The 20,745-nt window shown below is 33.5% G+C and overlaps 1 protein-coding gene across 2 annotated transcripts in view; it reads left to right on the top strand.

The window, feature by feature from the left end:
• The window catches only part of LOC148951949 (NADH-cytochrome b5 reductase 3), a 62,128-nt gene extending 44,669 nt beyond the window's left edge, over window positions 1-17,459 (top strand). For both annotated transcript variants that reach the window (XM_089089436.1, XM_089089437.1), the window contains exons 4-6: window positions 2,582-2,786; window positions 6,930-7,124; window positions 17,074-17,459. In XM_089089436.1, the coding sequence (XP_088945562.1) occupies window positions 2,582-2,786; window positions 6,930-7,124; window positions 17,074-17,246 (573 nt within the window). In that variant the 3' untranslated portion in view covers window positions 17,247-17,459. The remainder of the gene's footprint in view (window positions 1-2,581; window positions 2,787-6,929; window positions 7,125-17,073) is intronic.
• The last annotated feature ends 3,286 nt before the right edge of the window (window positions 17,460-20,745 follow it).

Below are 20,745 nucleotides of genomic sequence, written 5' to 3'. Positions count from 1 at the left end.
TATTTCTTCTGGGTCTTCTAATATTGTATAGTTTTCTATCTCTAGCCATTTTTAGCACATATCTTTCAATTTGTACCCGTGTTCTTTATAAGTTTCGTTGTCTCGTTTTCTTTCGCTTCTAAACCTTCTTTGAAAGTGCTCGGGGAAGAGTTGAAATTTTTCAAAAATGGCTTGCTTTAGTTTTTCAAAATCTTTTGAGTACTCCATTGGTAATACTTTATATGCAATTTGTGCTTTGTAGTTAAGGAGGGGCTGTATTCTTGTCACCCAATTTTCTCTCGGCAACCCGCTTAATTCCGCCGTTTTTTTATATGCAATTTGTGCTTTGTAGTTAAGGAGGGACTGTATTCTTGTCACCCAATTTTCTCTCGGCAACCCGCTTAATTCCGCCGTTTTTTCAAAATTGTATATATAAAAATGTACATCTTCATTTTCTTTCATTGGTTGAAGGTTTATTGCCTGCATTTCCTCTATTGTAGACGCTTAAATTATAAAATTTAAAATTATAAATTATAAATTTAAATTATAAATTATAAAATTTATATGCAATTTGTGCGAGTTAAGGACGACTTGTCACCCAATTCTCTGCAACCCGCTTAATTCCGCCGTTTTTCAAATTGTATATGAAAATGACATCTTCATTTCTTTCATTGTTGAAGGTTTATTGTCTGCATTTCCTCTATTGTAGACGATTTCTCAGGCTCTTGGTAATTTCTCCCTGCAATCATTTCCATACTATATTTTCTTTCCTCTCTGTCTGCCTCCTCCTTTTTTTCTCTGGCTATCCTATCAGACTCTTCCTTTCGTTCTCTTTCTTCTCTATCTTTCTCTCATTCTTTCCTATCGTTCTCCTCTTTTCGTTCTCTGGCTAATCTTTCCTTCTCCATGTAATTTAAAAGTTTTTGTGTCTTTGAGTGATTTTTATCGAGATCCTGCTAGAAATTGAAATTCTACTACTCCTGCTACTTGACCTACTCTGAATCTCACTGCCTTTATATTCTCTTAATTCGTTTTCTGAGTCTGCTCGTTGTATGATATTTTCTTCTCCCCGCAACTCCCCTACTTTTTGTACCTTCTCTGAAGGGTGAGTTTGTTTTGTTTTACCCGTTATTTCATGTAATGATTTTTCCTCATGTATTATCGCCACTGTTTCTTTTTTTCGGGTTTCTTTATCTGCGAATAATTCTTTCTGCATTTGTCTTAGACTTTTCTCTTCTTCTCTAGTTCGTACTGGGGATCGCTCTATTACTGATTTTGTTTTGAAGATTTCCTCTTCACACGTCCCAGAAATGTCTATTTCAACTGTTGAGTGATATATGGTTCTATTTGATGGTGTTTTTCTTAGGGTATTTCAAGCGGGAGTCGCATACATTTGTGTGTCTAAATCCGATTTTTGTTTTACTGCGGTAGATCTTGTCTGAATTCTTCGTTTGTCCACCATTATTTCAAGGTTTACTTAAGGTCTTCCGTCCAAATAAAAGTCCTTTTATCAATATCTCTTTTTATCCTTTCGTGAAAAATTATTTCCTTTTAATTTGCTGATTCTACGTGGGTGGCGCAGCCTTCCTTGTCTTACAAGTTAATTATTCGCGTGATTTATTGATTTTTAAATTTTATTACTTATTGGTATCCGACTAGGCACAACTACGATAAAAATTTCTCTTTGCGATTTTTTTTTATATATGTAACCACAATAGGCTACTTTTGTAGGCTAAATTACTTGTCTCTTCGAAAACGCGGAATTCTTTTATTATCAGATTTACTGATAGGACCTTAAATTGCTGCCACCACTTATTGGAGAGTAACTTATACCGCTGCCACCACTTATTGGTGGTTTATCGTACGGGGGTCACCACTTTTAAAGGCAAAAATGGCGCAAAGAGTTGCTATGCCACTTACTGGAGGGGGAGATCCCTCGTCGGCCCAAAAAGTGGGATTTTGCGGTTACTTCAACGGTTCTGTATCTACTCGCGTGATCGGATGGTCCAGGATCACTTTTAAAAGCCAAGGTTTACCGATAAGATTTCTAACTATCTCTTTAGACTCGACCTAGGCTGAAAAGTTAAAAGAGTACATAGTATAAGAAAAAGTCTTACTGTATTCAATTCACGCTATACAAGACTGAACTTAAAAAGGGAATTCTTTCTCCCAGCCCGCTCCGCTAGCCGCGTGTCTGTGACATGGGGTACGGGGTGGTAAATGAATTTTTCCAGTCAATCCTAGGACTTACTAACTTACCGGTCAACCTCCCTAACTGCGCAATTTCTTACTTCGTGGTCTATTAAGCAACTACGCAATTAAGAGGACCCAAATTGGCGTCACAAAAAAGAAAATTAATATTTATTACTCGGGGAAGGAAAATAATTAAGGGGCCAAAAGAAAGGAATCTGGGAGGGACATTTATCAAAACAAACTGGGACCAAGGGTTCCAACAGGGAGAGTTTCACCTTCGTGACGTGAGCTCCAGGAAAGTCTGTTTTTGAGTCTAACACATCTTGTCAAATAATTTTGAACATCTTAAAGTATAATTCCGGTTGTTTATTATACCTCTAGTACTTTTTCTCACATGACTATCTTTTAGGTATATTTCAAAAATGTTCATCCCAAATTTCCCGAAGGGGGCAAGATGAGTCAGTACCTTGAAAATATGAAAATTGGGGAAACAATCGATGTGAGAGGTCCTTCTGGACTATTGGAATACAAAGGAAAAGGAACTTTTGCTATTAAACGTGAAAAGAAAGCTGCACCAGATACGGTGTTTGTTCAGAAAGTCAACATGATTGCTGGTAAGTTAGCATCTGGAAGTATCAAGTCCGCTTAAAGAGAAGAATTCTAGCAAAAATGACCAAAGCGGACGCAGCAATTGTAATCTATGCTAGATCTTACTCATTTAGATCTTACGAAAAAAAACTGGTACTGATTTCAGCTTTCTGTTTTTCTCCCGCTTAATGTGTTGCCTTATTTAATGACATTATGTATGTTTAAGGGGTTTATATACTCTGACTCCCTGACTCCAAACAAGCGAAAGCTTAAGGAGAGTTCATCGTTTTTTTTTGTTTTTTTATTATTATTATTATTATTGTTATAAACCCCGTGTTATCATAAAATGGCTCATAAGTTAACATGGTACTCACGTGATGGTAAGATAGCAAACCTGATTGACTATGTTATAGTAAATCGAAGACTAGCAGGATCAATACAAGATACTAGGGTATATAGGAGTGCTGTTATTGATGTTAAAAGTAAAGATCATCATCCAGTAGTTTCAAGGGTTAATTTAAAGCTGAAATATCGGAAGGGTAACTACCTCCCGGGAAGTTATGATGTTGGAAGACTCCAGGACGAGAATTTGAGAGGAACAGTTGAATACTAAACTTGAGAGTTTGAAATTTGATAATGTGGAAGATGGTTGGAATAATTTTAGAAAAACAATTTGTGAAGTTGCTGAAGGTGTCTTAGGGAAGAAAGCCAAAACTGCAGCTAAGAATATTAGAGAAAAGGCTTTATTTTTAATAGAGAGGAGAAGGGGCTTTCATAAGAATTATCCTAGTGATAGATCATACAAGAATAAAGAGAACATAAAGAAAGTGCAGAAAGCAGTAAAATATGAACAAAGGTGATGTGGAGTGGAGGTCTTGGATAAAATTGCCGAGGACGTAGAAGATGTAGCTAGACGGCATAATAGAAAAATATTGTACTGGCATGTTATTAAATTGAGAGGGAGTAATCAATCCTGACTTGGCCCAGTAAAAGATAGGAATAGGGCCACAATTAGCGATAAGGAAAGAACTAAAGAGTGATGGGCCGAACATTTTGAGAATTTGCTTAACCGAGATAGTATTGCAGTAAAAGATATAGAAGAAAACGAAAAAAATTGTGATACCTTGGATGTGAAGGAAGTTTGTTTTGTGTGGAGGAATTAGCGACAGTACTAAAGAGATTAAAAAATAATAAGGCTCCATGTGCTGATAGGGTGGTAAATGAGTTTATTAAATATGGTGGTTCTGAGGTTAGAAATAAGTTGCTGAATATTATGAATATGATTTTTGGAAAAGAGGAAGTACCTAGTGATTTTGTGAAAAACTTAATTAAGCCACTGTATAAGAAAGGTGATAAGAGTGAGTGTGGTAATTGTCGAGGTATCAGTCTGGTCACTGTAGGTAGCAAATTACTTAGTAATAAGATACTTTTTAGACTGAGAGATGCCGTAGACAAAGTTATAAGAGAAGAGCAGTGCGGTTTTAGAAAAGGTTGAGGATGTGTCGACTAAATTTTAACTCTTAGGCTAATAATTGAGAAGTGCCTGAGTTGTCAAACACCTTTGGTCCTCATTTTTATAGATTATGAGCAAGCGTTCGATTCCGTTGATAGAAGAGCTTTAGCAAAGGTTTTATCCTTGTTTGGTATACCAGACAAATACATTAAATTGATTAGTGCTATGTACGAGAATAACACTGCTGCGGTTAAGGTAGGAAATGAGGTTAGCAGCTGGTTTCGTATTAAATCAGGAGTTAAGCAGGGTTGTGTTCTATCCCCCTTTATATGGATTATTTTGATAGATTTGGTCTTAAAGAGCACAGGAAAGGTAATGGGAGACCACGGAATCAAATGGGGAGGAAAAAGTCCCCTGGACTTAGATTATGCTGATGATTTAAGCATCCTAGATGAAAGTGTGAGCAAAATGCTAGATGTTTTCCAGAGAAATTGCATAGGGATTGTTCTGGGAACCCGGCTGACTGACCGTATTTAAAATAATAGGCTATACGAAAAATGGGGTTCAATACCGCTCTCTTGGGATATAATGAAATAAAGGTTGAGGTGGGTAGGGCACGTTCTGCGGATGAAGGATGACACATTGCTGAAGATAGTTCTTTTTGGCCAACCGTATAGGGCTAACCTGAAAGCAGGTCGTCCTCGTCTGGGGTGGGAGGACGTCAGAAAGAAAGATTTAAAGGAAATGGGAACTTCGTGGGCGGATGTAAAAAGTGAGGCTTTAAATAGATTGGGATGGAGGAAGAGCGTGCGTAGCTGTGTTGGCCTCAGGTGGCTTGGTGCTGCGGTGAGTTGTTAGTAGTAGTAGTAGTAGTAAAAACTAATACACAAGGGGATTCGACGCAAATTAAAAAGAAATTGAATGCAGATGTTTGAAAAATCCCACGTGTTAAAAAAAATAAAAATAAAGGTTAAAAACCGCGTTCGTATTGTTTCCTTGTTATAAACAGATGAATTTACAATCCAAGCTTCAAGTTAAAGGACCTCCCAACAAATCTTTTAAAACAAAATTTTTAATTGTTGGACACAAATAGGTTTAAGCCATTTAAGGGATATTCAGGTAATGTTTTTTGGTTCATTCCAAAAAGCTCAGTCCTTTTATTTCTTTTTTCTTCTAAATTTTCTCCGTGGAATAGATCTTTTTATACCGTGCTGAAAAGATTTAAGCAATTAGGATAGATAAGAATATTCTTTCCCTTGGTTCAAAGTTTCTTTTTTAGTGTGGATGTAGATGTGGTAGAGTTTCATATCAAGAGCAGTAATGAGACTTCTAATGGAAGCTCTCAAAAGGGTCTCTGGAGAAGAAATATTGAGGAAGGTTTACCTGTTCGGGAACAGAGTAAAAAGAACTCGATTAAGATTGTGACAAGACAACAATTTTTAGGCCGAGGAAAGTCTACCAGTTGGCAGATTTATAAATAAGGACAAAATTATAACGGAGGAAAATTTTCGTTTTTTTTTTTGCTCTACCTTTGAAACTGTATTTTTCGATCCGTCCTTGTTATAAAAATCTGATGAACGAATCTGGTCACAGAAGAATCCAAAGCAAAAATATCTTGTACGAGTCTAGGCTAGAGGTTTAAGGGTTTGGACCCCCCCACTCCCCGAAATGTTTGTTTAACTGGTAAAAACGTAACAAAAATGGATATAAACAAATTTTTTATGTGTTTTTGAGGGTTTTTGTGTAACCCCCCCCCCCCCGAAAAAAATATTTCGTAAAGAACCCTCCAAAAGAATCCTGGATACTGCCCTGGGGGGGGGGCTCTTGAATTACTGAATAGTTCACAAGTATTTAGCTACTTAGTAGAATATTCTTTTGCTCATGGTAAAGTTTTGCCTTACACAGCATTATTAAAGGGGGGGGGAGGAGGGTGGTAAAATTAAACTTTATCTAAAATAGGAAAAGACCTTGGAAACTGGTAAAAATGCCATATTCAGTTAATCGGTTAAACGAGTTTTTATAGTTAACCGATTAAGTACAATTTGGTTCACCGTTAACCGAATATGATAAAACGTCATGTTCGGTTAACCGAAGATATGAGCAGCATTTTGTTTTTCTGATAAAACTCCTTATGAATGATGTTGAAACCTTATTAAAATAAATCTTTGTACTGAGTTCTGACAGAAAGTGCGTTTTTGGCTTTTTTGTTTTAAGTCTAAAAGAAGATGTAAAATATTGCTCTGGAGGCTGTTTTTCTACTTGTTTATTGTCCTAAGAATGCATTTTGATATCAAGAGTTTTTTTATATTTTAATTTCTTAGTCCTGAAAAAGTTTCTAGGAAAAAATTCTCAAAGGGAAATTAATTCAAATCCTTTTTTAAATGGTCTGTAAAATATTTTATTATTATTATTTTTTTTACAAAGTCCAAATAGCACAAAGTGCGTGAATTACCTTGAGAATATGAGAATTAGAGAATGTTTTAAAATTTTCTTTTGACACAAGGCAAGCCTCCTCTCCTGTATAATTCTATAAGAGTTTATATGTAAAATATTATTAATTTTATAAGTCTTATATTTTATAAACTAATATAATCAAATATTAACATTATTAATACGAAATAAATAATTAATTAACTATCATTTTTGTACTAAGATCTATGTTAATTTTACATTAGGTTTTATATAATTCAGATTAGATTTATATAATTTTTTATAGGTGGCACGGGGATAACTCCTATGCTTCAGCTTATCACAGAAGTTTTGAAAGATCCTGAAGATGACCTAAAAATGGCCTTGCTCTTTGCAAATCAATCTGAACAAGATATCCTTCTTAAAGAGGAACTTGAGAAACTTCAAAAGGAGAATCCCGACAGGCTAAGAGTATGGTACACCGTCGACAGGCCTACTGAAGGTAATCCCTCAGCTGTTTAAATTTTTTTTTTTTTTTTTTTTTTTTTTAGTTAGATTCAGAAGTCTTTTTGCAAAAGATAGAATAAAAAGAATAAAATTAAATAGCAATAAAGTGGCTGTAAGAATTACTATTAGATTATTTTATGTTGATTTTAGGTTAGCATACTGACCTGCAAAGGGGATGGAGCTCGGTCCTGAACCCGCCTTTCACTTTCTATTCAGAAATATCAAATAATCAAACTGTCAGAATTTGTCCAAAAAACAATCAGAACTATCAAACTGTTTGGTTTCCATTTTGTTTTGTAAAGAATTTGTGTCTCCCCCTTTTCTTTATATGTTCTGTTTATTTTAAGTTAAATTGTTGTTGTTTTTCTTTTGTTTTTACCCATAAATAAAAATATTTATTATTATATTAATAATGTATGGTGCACCGTCAATAGGCCTACTGAAGGTAATTTCTAAACAGTTTACATCTGGAGGGTTTTTTTTTTTTTTTTTTTTTTTTTTTTTTTTTTTTTTTTTTTTTTTTTTTTTAGCCACTGTGAATAAAAATACAACAAGAACGTCTATTTATATGAGTTAAATTCAGATGCGTCTTTGCGAAAAATGGAATAAAAATAATAAAATTGTAATGCAATAAAGCGGTTGGAAGAATTATTATAGATAATTTTTATATTAATTTCAGGTTAGCATACTAACCTGCAAAAGGGGTGGAGCTCGGGCCTGACCCCTCCCCCTCTCTCTTTCTATTCAGAAATATCAATATTTTTACGGTGTTTTGTAATTCATTTGCGCCTTGTCTCCTCTTAGAAATTCTCCTTTTTCCCCCTCGTGGAAAGATTCCAGCGCTTTAACTTAAAGTATTTGAATTTAAAAGGTTTCATTTCATTTCATTGTTAGGACAAACATGGTTTCTTGGACCACACTTCCTTTTCATTTACAAGTAAAACTAAATAAAAATATAAAAAATGGGTTTAATAGTAAGACAATTGAGAATTGTCATAAAAAACTTTTCTTTTGCTAGTAGCGATAAAAGTTCGAATATTTCAGCTTTGCGCCTGGAAGCCTCTATTTATGGGAAGAAAAGGGAAGAGAAACAACAACAAATTAACTTAAAATAGAAAAACCAGTAGAGTAGTACCTACCATTTCTATAGAAGCTATACGAATTACCATGTTATTCTATAGAAGCTCTACACCTTTTCAAAGAGAGTGAGTAGCCCCATGCATATAGGTAATACTTCTATAGAAGCTCTACACCTTTTCAAAGAGAGTCAGAATTCCCTCACACAGTTTGACGTTTACATTTTTTTTTTTTTTTTTTTTAGTTGGCAAGGATTAAGGCACCTTTCCAGAGCAACGTGATAAAACATGCTTTTACAATCGGAATTATTTGATTGACATTTGCAAAAAGGGATAAAGAATTCGCAAATTGGACACTATGAACGATATTAATTAATGTTTAAATAATTCAAGGAGGAATTGAGTTTTGTGTGTGGTACGGAAAAATGGTACGTGTTAAATATTCGGGTAAACATACGATTATAAAAAATGCTTAACTATAGATAAGGCTATTATTTTTTTTTTTTTTTTTTTTTTTTTTTTTAATCGAAAACTAGAAATTGTCAAATTGCGTATTTAGGAATGGTTTTGCAGGGAAAGCTGTCTATCGCCCATGTGTTATCCACAGTTCCATTTTTGAAGTCTGTGCTATCAAGAGTAGTTTCTGATTTGTTTTGGAGAATTGCCTTTAGCCAACAATAGTTTGATATAAATGTGTCGGTAGATAGGATTTGAGAATTTGATCCTATTAAGGTGGGGAAAAAAAAAGAAAAGGGTTTAGTATTTGCGAATACTTCGATGTGTTGTCAATTTAAAATAGTTTATAAATAAAAAAATTTAACAAGAAATGGCTGAAAAGTGTTTTGGGGGAGATGGGTTGATTGATTACTGTATAATACACAAGTGACGTTTGGACAGTGTTGTCAATTTAAAATAGTTTAACGTTATACTATACAAAGAAGTTGATACTAAGAGGGATGTAGATGACAAGAAAGGAATTGTAATAACGGATAGCTTTACTTCTTCGATGGGTTCCGAATAATAAATAAGTGGTGTTTGAACAGTGTTGTCAGTTTAAAGGTCTTAGTTTTTAATGATGCTCCTTATTTCTAGTTGAAAATGCTTATTTTTTAATTTAAGGGGGCAGCTCATTTCATATACGGGATAATTTCCATTCTTCTTAGTTTTTAACGATACTCCTTATTTCTAGTTAAAAATGCTTATTTTTTAATTTAATTGTGATGAAAAGTCAAAGTCTAACTTCAAGAACAAGGTATTTCTGAGGGGGTAGCTCACTTCATATACGGGATAATTTTCATTCGTCTTAGTTTTTAACGATGCTCCTTATATCTGGTTGAAAATGCTTATTTTTTAATATAATTGGGATGAAAAGTCAAAGTCTAACATAAAGAACAAGGTATTTCGGAGGGGGCTCGTTACTGATATTGATATTAGTGCGTAAACTACAAACTGACAAAAGTATCCAGAACTTTTTTTTTCATATAGCCTTGACTTTGAAGACATTTCTTTAAAAACCCTTATTAGCTCAGATTTTATAGAAATAGTTTTTTTTTCGATCTGAAAATGGACTAAAGTTTCAGATTTGAACCAGAGAATTGTATTTTCCATAATTTTCTTACACAAAACTAGAGTTTACGGCCAAAAACCCTTATTAGCTCAATTTTATAGAAATAGTTTTATTTTTAGATCCGAAAATAGACTAAAGTTTCAGATTTGAACCAGAGAAATGTATTTTCCATAATTTTTTTACAAAAAAAACTATAATTTACGGTCAAAAACCCTTATTAGCTCAGATTTTATAGAAATAGTTTTATTTTTCGATCCGGAAATAGACTAAAGTTTCAGATTTGAACCAGAGAATTGTATTTTCCATAATTTCTTACAAAAAACTAGAGTTTACGGCCAAAAACCTGTGTTAGCTCAGATTTTATATTAATAGTTTAATTTTACAATGTAAATATAGACTAAAGTTTCAGATTTGAACCAGAGAATTGTATTTTTCCATAATTTTCTTACAAGAAACTAGGGTTTAAGACCAAAAGCCCTTATTATCTCAGATGATTCAGAAATAGTTTTATTTTTCGATCCGAAAATAGACTAAAGTTTCAGATTTGAATCAGAGAATTGTATTTTCCATAATTTTCTTACAAAAAACTAGAGTTTACGGCCAAAAACCCTTATTGGCTCAGATTTTATAGAAATAGTTTTATTTTTCGATCCGAAAATAGACTGAAGTTTCAGATTTGAACCAGAGAATTGTATTTTCCATAATTTTCTTACAAAAAACTAGAGTTTACGGCCAAAAACCCTTATTAGCTCAGATTTTATAGAAAGTTTTATTTTTCGATCCGAAAATAGACTAAAGTTTCAGATTTGAATCAGAGAATTGTATTTTCCATAATTTTCTTACAAAAAACTAGAGTTTACGGCCAAAAACCCTTATTGGCTCAGATTTTATAGAAATAGTTTTATTTTTCGATCCGAAAATAGACTGAAGTTTCAGATTTGAACCAGAGAATTGTATTTTCCATAATTTTCTTACAAAAAACTAGAGTTTACGGACAAAAACCCTTATTAGCTCAGATTTTATAGAAATAGTTTTATTTTTCGATCCAAAAATAGACTAAAGTTTCAGATTTGAACCAGAGAATTGTATTTTCCATAATTTTCTCACAAAAATCTAGAGTTTACGGCCAAAAACCCTTATTAGCTCAGATTTTATACAAATAGTTTTATTTTTCGATCCGAAAATAGACTGAAGTTTCAGATTTGAACCAGAGAATTGTATTTTCCGTAGTTTTTTTTACATCTTTGAAAATGGTTAACGATAACAAACGTGTTTTCGACCAGATGGGTTTTTGAAAGCACATTCAGCAGGGCGTGCGCTATTTTTTTTTTGGCAATTGACATTTTTGTCTGATAACTGGTACCATTCATTGCGATCCTAGCTCTTAAAAATAGGTGGGAGGGGAGCGGGGTGTCTTAGAGCACTTGATTCAAACTTTTACCTTGAGAATCGATGTTGTTAGAAGAATTTCAAAAGGATCGTTCATGAGTGCTGGCATATCTGATGAAATAATTTAGGTCGTATGATAAATTTTTTTTTTTTTTAATGCAGTAGTTTTTCAGTAAGGACACTCGATATACTAAAAGTATTTGATTCAAACTTTTACCTTGAGAATCGATGTTGTTAGCAGAATTTCAAAAGGATCATTTATGAGTGCTGGCGTATCTAATTAAATAATTTAGATCGTATGATAAATTTAATTTATTTTTTAATACAGTAGTTTTTCAGTAAGGACACTCGATATGCTAAAAGTGTTTGATTCAAACTTTTACCTTGAGCATCGATATTCACAAACACACACACACACTTACACACACACACACAGAGACGACACACACACACACAGAGATGACACACACACACACAGAGACGAAACAGACATAGAGACAACCCACACACACAGACAATGCACACACAGAGACAACACACACACACACACAGAGACAACACACACACACAGAGACCACACACACACACACACAGAGAGAGAAGACACACGCACAGAGACGACACACATACACACACAGAGACGATACACACACACAGACGACACACACACAGAGAGGACACACACACAGAGACGGCAAACACACATAGAGACGACACAAACAAAGGGACAACACACACACAGATACGAAACACACATAGAGACAAAACACGCACAGAGACGACACACACACACAAAGACAACAAGCACAGAGACAACACGCACACAGAGACAACACACACACACAGAGACGACGCACACACATAGAGACAACACAGACACAGAGACGACACACACACAGAGACAAAACACACACAGATACTAAACACACAAAGAGACGACACACACACAGAGACTACACACACACAGAGTGCCGACTCACACACAGAGAGGACAAACACACAGAGACGACAGACACAAAGAGACGACTCACACACAGAGAGGACAAACACACAGAAACGACACACACACACGCAGAGACGACACACACATAGAGACGAGACATACACAGAGGCGACACACACACACACAGAGGACAAACATACAGAGAAGACACAAAAACATAGACGACATACCCACAGAGACGACACACACACAGATACGAAACACACATAGAGACAACACACAAACATAGAGAAAGCACACACACACAGAGACGACAACCACACAGAGACGACACACACACACACAGAGATGACACACACAAAGTGACGACTTACACATAGAGACTACACACGCACAGCGACGAAAAACACACAGAGACGATATACATAGAGGGACAACACGCACACACACATAGAGCCGACTCACACATAGAGAGGACAAACACACAGAGACGACAGACACAAACACACAGAGATGACAGACACAAAGAGACGACTCACACACAGAGAGGACAAACACACATAAACGACACGCACACACACAGAGATGAAACACACATAGAGACAACACAGACACAGAGACGACACACACACGGAGACAAAACACACACAGAGACAACACATACACAGAGACGACACACACACACAGACGACAAACATACAGAGAAGACACAAAAACAGAGACGACACACCCACAGAGATGACACACACATTGAGACGACACACGCACAGACACGACACACAAACAGAGTCATAGTGAGAGATATATCCAAAAAGTTGGGTTGATCTAGGTTCACTTAGAGTGGCGCGCCACTGTATTTTCTATCTGAGCTTAAAATCTGAGCTAATAAGGGTTTTTGACCGTAAACTAGAGTTTTTTTGTAAGAAAATTATGGAAAATACAATTCTCTGGCTCAAATCTGAAACTTTAGTCTATTTCCTGATCGAAAAATAAAACTATATCTATAAAATCTGAGCTACTAAAAGTTTATAATAATAAAATATAGTTTTTTGTAAGAAAATTATGTAAAATACAATTCTCTGGTTCAAACCTGAAACTTTAGTCTATTTTCGGATCGAAAAATAAAACTATTTATATAAAATATGAGCTAAAAAGGGTTTTTGACCGTAAACTAGTTTTTTCTTGTAAGAAAATTATGGAAAATACAATTCTCTGGTTCAAATCTGAAACTTTAGTCTATTTTCGGATCGAAAAATAAAACTATTTCTATAAAATCTGAGCTAATAAGGGTTTTTAGCCGTAAAAATCTGATCTAATAAGGGTTTTTAAAGAAATGTCTTCAAAGTCAAGGCTATAAGAAAAAAAAGTTCTGGATATTTTTGTCAGTTTGTAGTTTACGCACTAATATCAAAATCAGTAACGAGCCCCCTCCAAAATACCTTGTTTTTTATGTTAGACTTTGACTTTTCATCCCAATTAAATTAAAAAATAAGCCTTTTCAACCAGAAATAAGGAGCATCGTTAAAAACTAAGACGAATGGAAATTATACCGTATATGAAGTGAGCTATCCCCTCCGAAATACCTTTTTCTTTATGTTAGACTTTGACTTTTCATCCCAATTAAATTAAAAAATAAGCATTTTCAACTAGAAATAAGGAGCATCGTTAAAAACTACGACGAATGGAAATTGTCCCGTATATGAAGTGAACTAACCCCTCCGAAATACCTTGTTCTTTATGTTAGACTTTGACTTTTCATCCCAATTAAATTAAAAAATAAGCATTTTCAACCAGAAATAAGGAGCATCGTTAAAAACTAAGACGAATGGAAATTATCCCGTATATGAAGTGAGCTCCCCCATCCAAAATACCTTGTTCTTGATGTTAGACTTTAACTTTTCATCCAAATTAAATTAAAAAATAAGCATTTTCAACCAGAAATAAGGAGCATCGTTAAAAACTAAGACGAATGGAAATTATCCCGTTTATGAAGTGAGCTACCCCCTCCGAAATACCTTGTTCTTTATGTTAGACTTTGAATTTTCATCCCAATTAAATTAAAAAATAAGCATTTTCAATTAGAAATAAGGAGCATCGTCAAAAACTAAGACGAATGGAAATTATCCCGTATATCAAGTGAGCTACCCCCTCCGAAATACCTTGTTCTTTATGTTAGACTTTGAATTTTCATCCCAATTAAATTAAAAAATAAGCATTTTCAACTAGAAATAAGGAGCATCGTTAAAAACTAAGACGAATGCAAATTATCCCGTAAATGAAGTGAGCTGCCCCCTTAAATTAAAAAATAAGCATTTTCAACTAGAAATAAGGAGCATCATTAAAAACTAAGACCTTTAAACTGACAACACTGTTCAAACACCACATATGTATTATACGGAACCCATCGAAGAAGTAAAGCTATCTGTTATTGCAATTCCTTTCCTATCATCTACATCCCTCTTAGTATCAACTTCTTTGTATAGTATAACGTTAGACTATTTTAAATTGACAACACTATCCAAACATCACTTATGTATTATACAGTACACAGTCATCCCATCTCCCCCAAAACGTTTTTCAGCCATTTCTTGTTAAATTTTTTATTTCTAAACTATTTTAAATTGACAACACATCGAAGTATTCGCAAATGCTAAACCCTTTTAATTTTGGGATCCTTACTGCCATCCTTACCATAAAAAATTTCTCAGTCTTTTTATGTAGTTTTCCTTGATATAAATATCAAGGAGTCAGTTAACCATGCATCTGAATAGAAAAAACACTTTGGTTTTAGAAATTCTTTAAACTACTACCCAAATAAAACGCCTCTTAGAGTTTATGCTCATTCCAAAAATTTGTGGTATGGTATTTTGCCGCAATCTTATGATTTTAATTTTAATTAAAATTGTAACCTGACAATTTTACTATCATTCAATAACTTCAGTATTTGAAGTAATTCAAATAATTAGGTTTTGAAATTTGCTTTATATTGTTTTTACAATGAAAGCTACGTTGAAAAGCTTTCAGAAGTATGCAAAAATAGTATAATTTTTATGCTCACTTATATCAGTCTCTAAGAAAAAGTTTAAGGTTTTGATTCAAACATAATGAATCGAATTACACAAATTACAGCTATATAGAATAGAATTATAGAATTATATATATATATATATATATATATATATATATATATATATATATATATATATATATATATATATATATATATATATATATATATATATATATATATATATATACATATATATACATATATATATATATATATATATATATATATATATATATATATATATATATATATATATATATATATATATATATATATATATATATATATATATATATGTATATGTATATGTATATGTATATATATATATATATATATATATATATATATATATATATATATATATATATATATATATATATATATATATATATATATATATATATATATATATATATATATATACGTATATACATATATGGGACTTAAACCTTAGTTGGTCCAGAAGGGGACTTCATTTGAGTTGTTGTCACAAAAAGTTACCACTTCTTGAAAAGCACTTTTTAGGCTTAGGAAGGTGTGGGTCGCGAAGTATTCAATCAATTCTGTTGCTCTAGAAAAAAGACGTACCACAATTAAAAATGGTATTAAAATGCGAAATTGAACCAAACTTCCTCAATTACATAATATAGGAGAAATTGTTAAAATTGGGTTCCTTTTATTTATAATTTTCTGTTCGTAGAATTATGTCAAGTTAAGAACTTATGAATTTTAAAGACGTCTCTTTTTTTATTTAATTTTTTTTCATAGTGTCTCTATCTTATTAATATCGAATATTTAATCGACCACATTCCTGAATAGAGGAGCAATACCTCACTTAGAAGTTGTCAAAAACTACTTACCGACGTTTTTTAAGCCGGGGGGGAGGGGGAGATGACTTCATTGAATGTTTATTGCCAGAATTTGCTGCTTCTGCACATGCGCTATTTAGACATGTGATGGGTCGCGAAGGACCCAATCAATCCTGTCACTTGATAGAAATCTGTGACAGTAACTATCTGATAATTAGTGACTTTAAATGGCTTTAGATTGCGAAACGAAAATAAAACTTATTTGATAGATAAGATAGATGACTTCATTAAATAGCCGATTGCTCAAAATTGAGTTTATTAAAGTTCTTCGTTTTAGCTAAGCAGCAAATGTAGGCCTATTTATACTTTTTACTTCCGTCTTTTGTATATTCTATCTTTTATTTTAGATTTTACTACTATTAGTTGGTTGAAAATCAAGTATTTTTCTCTTTTTTTCTAATTTGTCAAAATTTAGGCGTAGTGTAGGTGATTTTTGGCTTATTGAATTTTATATGTCATCATAAATCAACATTCCGTGCCTTAAAAAAAGGAGAAACTCTTCTCAAATATTGACCCAGTGGACGGCTTCCCCAGGGAAACTCGGGTAAAGTTTTGCATCTAATCCTCCTCTCCAGGACGGGTCGGTGCACGAAAACATGGCATGGATTTTCTTCAAGTTTTTACATGAAGATATAAAAACATATATTTTTCAAAGTACAAGAGAGGGTGGTGGGAGGGAATTATTGGCATATTAACTTTTATAATGAAAATACCAAAAAGAGCTATTTTTCAAAATCCCCCTTTCCTGCCCCATTGGTGTTACTGCTCTTTTCTAATCTGATTTGTAATTTAGCTAATCCTCCTCACTCTTCTATAATAGTCTATAATAGTTTATACATCTAATGATCATATAGACAAACAAATAAATACTTTTGAACTTGGATTTTCTTTTTTATCTACCATCTTGGAAACCTCCATTGCAGAGATTGTTTTCTGAGTGGCAGAAACGTATGGTGTTTTCTCCAATGTCTGTGACAAATATACCTGTGACAAATTCACTTTCATTATCATAATATTTGTTATATTTTAGGCTGGAAATTCAGCTCTGGTTTTGTCAACGCTGAAATGATTGCTGAGCATTTGTACCCTCCATACAGTGACACTTTAGTTTTGATGTGTGGACCACCCCCAATGATCAACTTTGCTTGCACTCCAAACCTTGACAAGTTGAATTATCACGTGAAACTTAGATTTGCTTACTAGATAGCAGTTGGAATTCTAGTCTTTGGTAGATTTAAGTCAATCTCAAATTATAAATTTTTATTCTCTTTCCAGTGAATTTCTATTCGCTTTCCAGGGGAAATCTGATTTCATATACAAAGAAAACGAAAATTCTGTAGTCTGTTGGTTATGTGTTGCTTAGTAATATTACCCATGGTGGATTTTTGTAAGAGAATAAAAAAGCTGTTATATTAATTGTTTTTAGTGGTCAATTTCTCATTGCATGCACCTTGGAAATCCATTAAAAAACTACTCCAGTAAATTTGGTTTCCGACAGGACTTGTATATTTATTTAATACCAATTATTATCAAAAACATACTTGCCACGACTTGATATGGAGGAGGGATAATCAAACAAATCCACAAAAAAATTACAGTAACCTCAGAAGGGGTTTTAAAAACAAAACATAAGTACAACATCATCTATTCTGCTATCATTAACTTAACGCTCAACTCCTTCATTTACACAGATTAATCAAAATAAAAATGCTAATATTAATGATTTAATATCATTTTATTCTATCAATAAATTTAATCATTAAAATATTCTGAAAACAATCCATTTTTCAACAGCCTTTGAAATTCACTTACGCCACAACATCTTTTAATATCCCTATGTAACGAATACCATAACGTAGCCTCTATGAAACCAAGAGAAACCCCCAACCTTAGCCGTAACCAAATTATAAACGTAAGTTTTATTCGTCGACCTTGTACCAAGGGAATAAGCTTCATTAACATGTGTGAACACATCTAGAAAAGAGGCGGACTTACCTCTGACACAGTCATACATACATCAGTATAAAAATCACGGCGAGCAGCCGCTGCTACTATTTTTAATTTAACATAAGCCTCACTATACGATTCAGAAGGGTTTATATTAAAAAGTATTCTAATAACAATGCTTTGCAAAATTCAGACCGGCCGAAGGATTGAGGAGAAAGTCCCTAGCCATAGTGACCTAAAATACAAAATATAGGGGTGGAGCAAACTAAATTATATTACACGGACTACATCCTTCAGGAATCAGTGTTTAAGTTTGAAATTATATCAACATTTTTAGCTATAATATTTGAAATTTTGTTAATATGACCTTTAAATGAAATTGATTCATCCGCAATAATGCCAAGATATTGAACACCCTCCATGTTGAAAGGCCCCCATCCTCAATGTATGGACAACAATTCAGGGTTCCTGGAAAATGGGGAAAAATGTCCTGGAAACGTTTCAATTGTCCTGGAAAATAATCTTCCCTCCTTGTGGATGAATGCAAACGAATTAAATATTTAACGCGTAAATGTCTGATCATTTAACAAATATTTTAATATTTTTATTGTATTTTCTAGCATTTACCTGGCTGTTTACATGAATCAGCTGTCTATCAGCAAATAAATAAGTATCAGCTGATATCTAAAGCGCTATTTTTTTACCCTGGCATTGTATTATACTTTTTTCTTCTTAATTTTTACCCCAAAATAATTGATTGAAAAAATATACCTAAATCAAAAATATATTTCACTTTGTTTGTTAGCTGAGTTGTGAATGTTGTAAGATGCTATCTTGTATAATTTGTTTTTATTTGAAATATGAGCTTGAAATAATCACAAACTATAATTAATTAGACCATCTAATTATTTATTTAGCCTTTGTCTACTTCTGAATGATCAAAAAAGCTTTGGTGGATAAAGGATCAGCTTCTGTAAAGGACATCTTTATTATGTTTCTGCTGTGGTAGGAGAGGGTCAAAATGACCCTCTCTGGCAGTCCTGTATTTTACCTAGATGGTAAATCCTAAAACAGATCAAATTTGGGAGAAATAGATGAAGAACAAAAAATAATCCTGCTGTTAAATCTCTGAATCGATTTTCTATTCCAGAAATAATATTTTTTCTTTGATAATTTAATTCCAGATCCTTATTTCATTTATCCAGGTCAGTGGTGGATCCAGAGGGGAAACGAGGGGGAGCCCCCCCCCCCTCCCCCAGCGTAGTCTAAAGTAGTGTAATTTACTTAATTAACTCAAGTTGGCGTTAATTAAACTTGCTCCTAACGCAAGTTTATCGGATCAACCTATATTGCCTCCACCCCCCCTAAATTTATTTTTTCGGATCAACCTATTATGCGCCCCCTCCCCTAAAAAAAATTCTGTATCCGCCCCTGATCCAGATAGGCTACTACTGATACTTGTTAAAGGGAGATTGATTATAATTAATGTAATTATGTAATTCAATTATAGATTAATTATGAAATTCAATTTTAATGATCAAGAGGATTGTTTAAACGTACTAAAGTTAGGAGACATGTTTGAGTAAACTCTGAGTAAAATTTACATGTCTCCAGACAGAGCCAGATGTTCCCTTTTTTGAATATACTAAATGTATAGAGGCTTTTTAAACCCAAAAATTTAGCATTTAACGTTTAGCTTTAAAATTTTTCAGCAAAATACCTGTTACAAAGATGTGACAAATCAAAATAACTTAGAAAGTTAATTTATGCCATTAATATTGGTTTGTCGTCCAGCCCTATTTGTAATAGCTTGACTGGTATTGCAGCCAGTTAGCAGCAGAAAATGTCTTTAAAATGTCCTGGAAAATCATTTCAGAAAAAGATTGGGGACCCTGAAAATTACCAGTCCGTCAAAAACTACAAAATTAGATTTATTATAATTAATAGCGATCTTATTGCACCTTATCCAGGTGGAATTCCTTTGAATGCTATTACTATTAGTAAAATTCACGCAGCACCAGGCCGCCATAGCTACGTACACTCCTCCATCCCAATCTATCCAAAGCCTCCGCCTTTAGAGCTTCCCAGGAAGTTACGATTTCCCTTAAATCTTTCTTGGCAACATCCCAGGTAATCCTTTGAATTCTATCAAGCAACGAAGTAACCAAAAATTCAGTCATCCTTTGTCGGGTAATTGAGTCAGATGATGCATTGGATTGTATTAAACAACGAAGTAACCAATAATTAATTCGTTTTCATAAACACAACTTCAGTTGCGTCATCAGCAAACACAGGGAGAAAAATATTTATCTCTTTTTTCGTGAAGTCTGCAACCTTATTTGCAAGTGACCGAAGTGAAAAAGGAAGATCATTGACGTAAATCAACAATAATGGAGAGGCTGAAATAGACCCTTGAGGGTACATCACATCTAGTGAGACATATATTTTTGTTCGTTTTAAATGACCACAACGGAAACTAATAATCAAATTGAGAATTCTTCAATTTTTCAACAAGTACAAAGTGATCAACTGTATCGAAAGCTTTAATAATGTCTAAAAATATTGTTGCAACTTGGTAACCTTTATCAAGAGCTTGATTTATATAACTAGTTAAATATATTATTGCCTGTCTCTATTCCTTTCTTTCCTAAACCGTAACTGATTAGGGTGTATTAAATTTCTCAGGATGTTAATAAAGTCTATTATTAGTTAACTTTTAAATTATACGGCTCAATTGGGGCAAAACTGAAATAGG

The sequence above is a fragment of the Artemia sp. Qi Xiang Cuo genome, chromosome 5 (genome assembly GCF_049724085.1).
Source record: "Artemia sp. Qi Xiang Cuo chromosome 5, ASM4972408v1, whole genome shotgun sequence".
Taxonomy (NCBI): domain Eukaryota; kingdom Metazoa; phylum Arthropoda; class Branchiopoda; order Anostraca; family Artemiidae; genus Artemia; species Artemia sp. Qi Xiang Cuo.
Note: the sequence above shows the minus strand (reverse complement) of the source record. Positions and strands in the feature narration are given on the sequence as shown.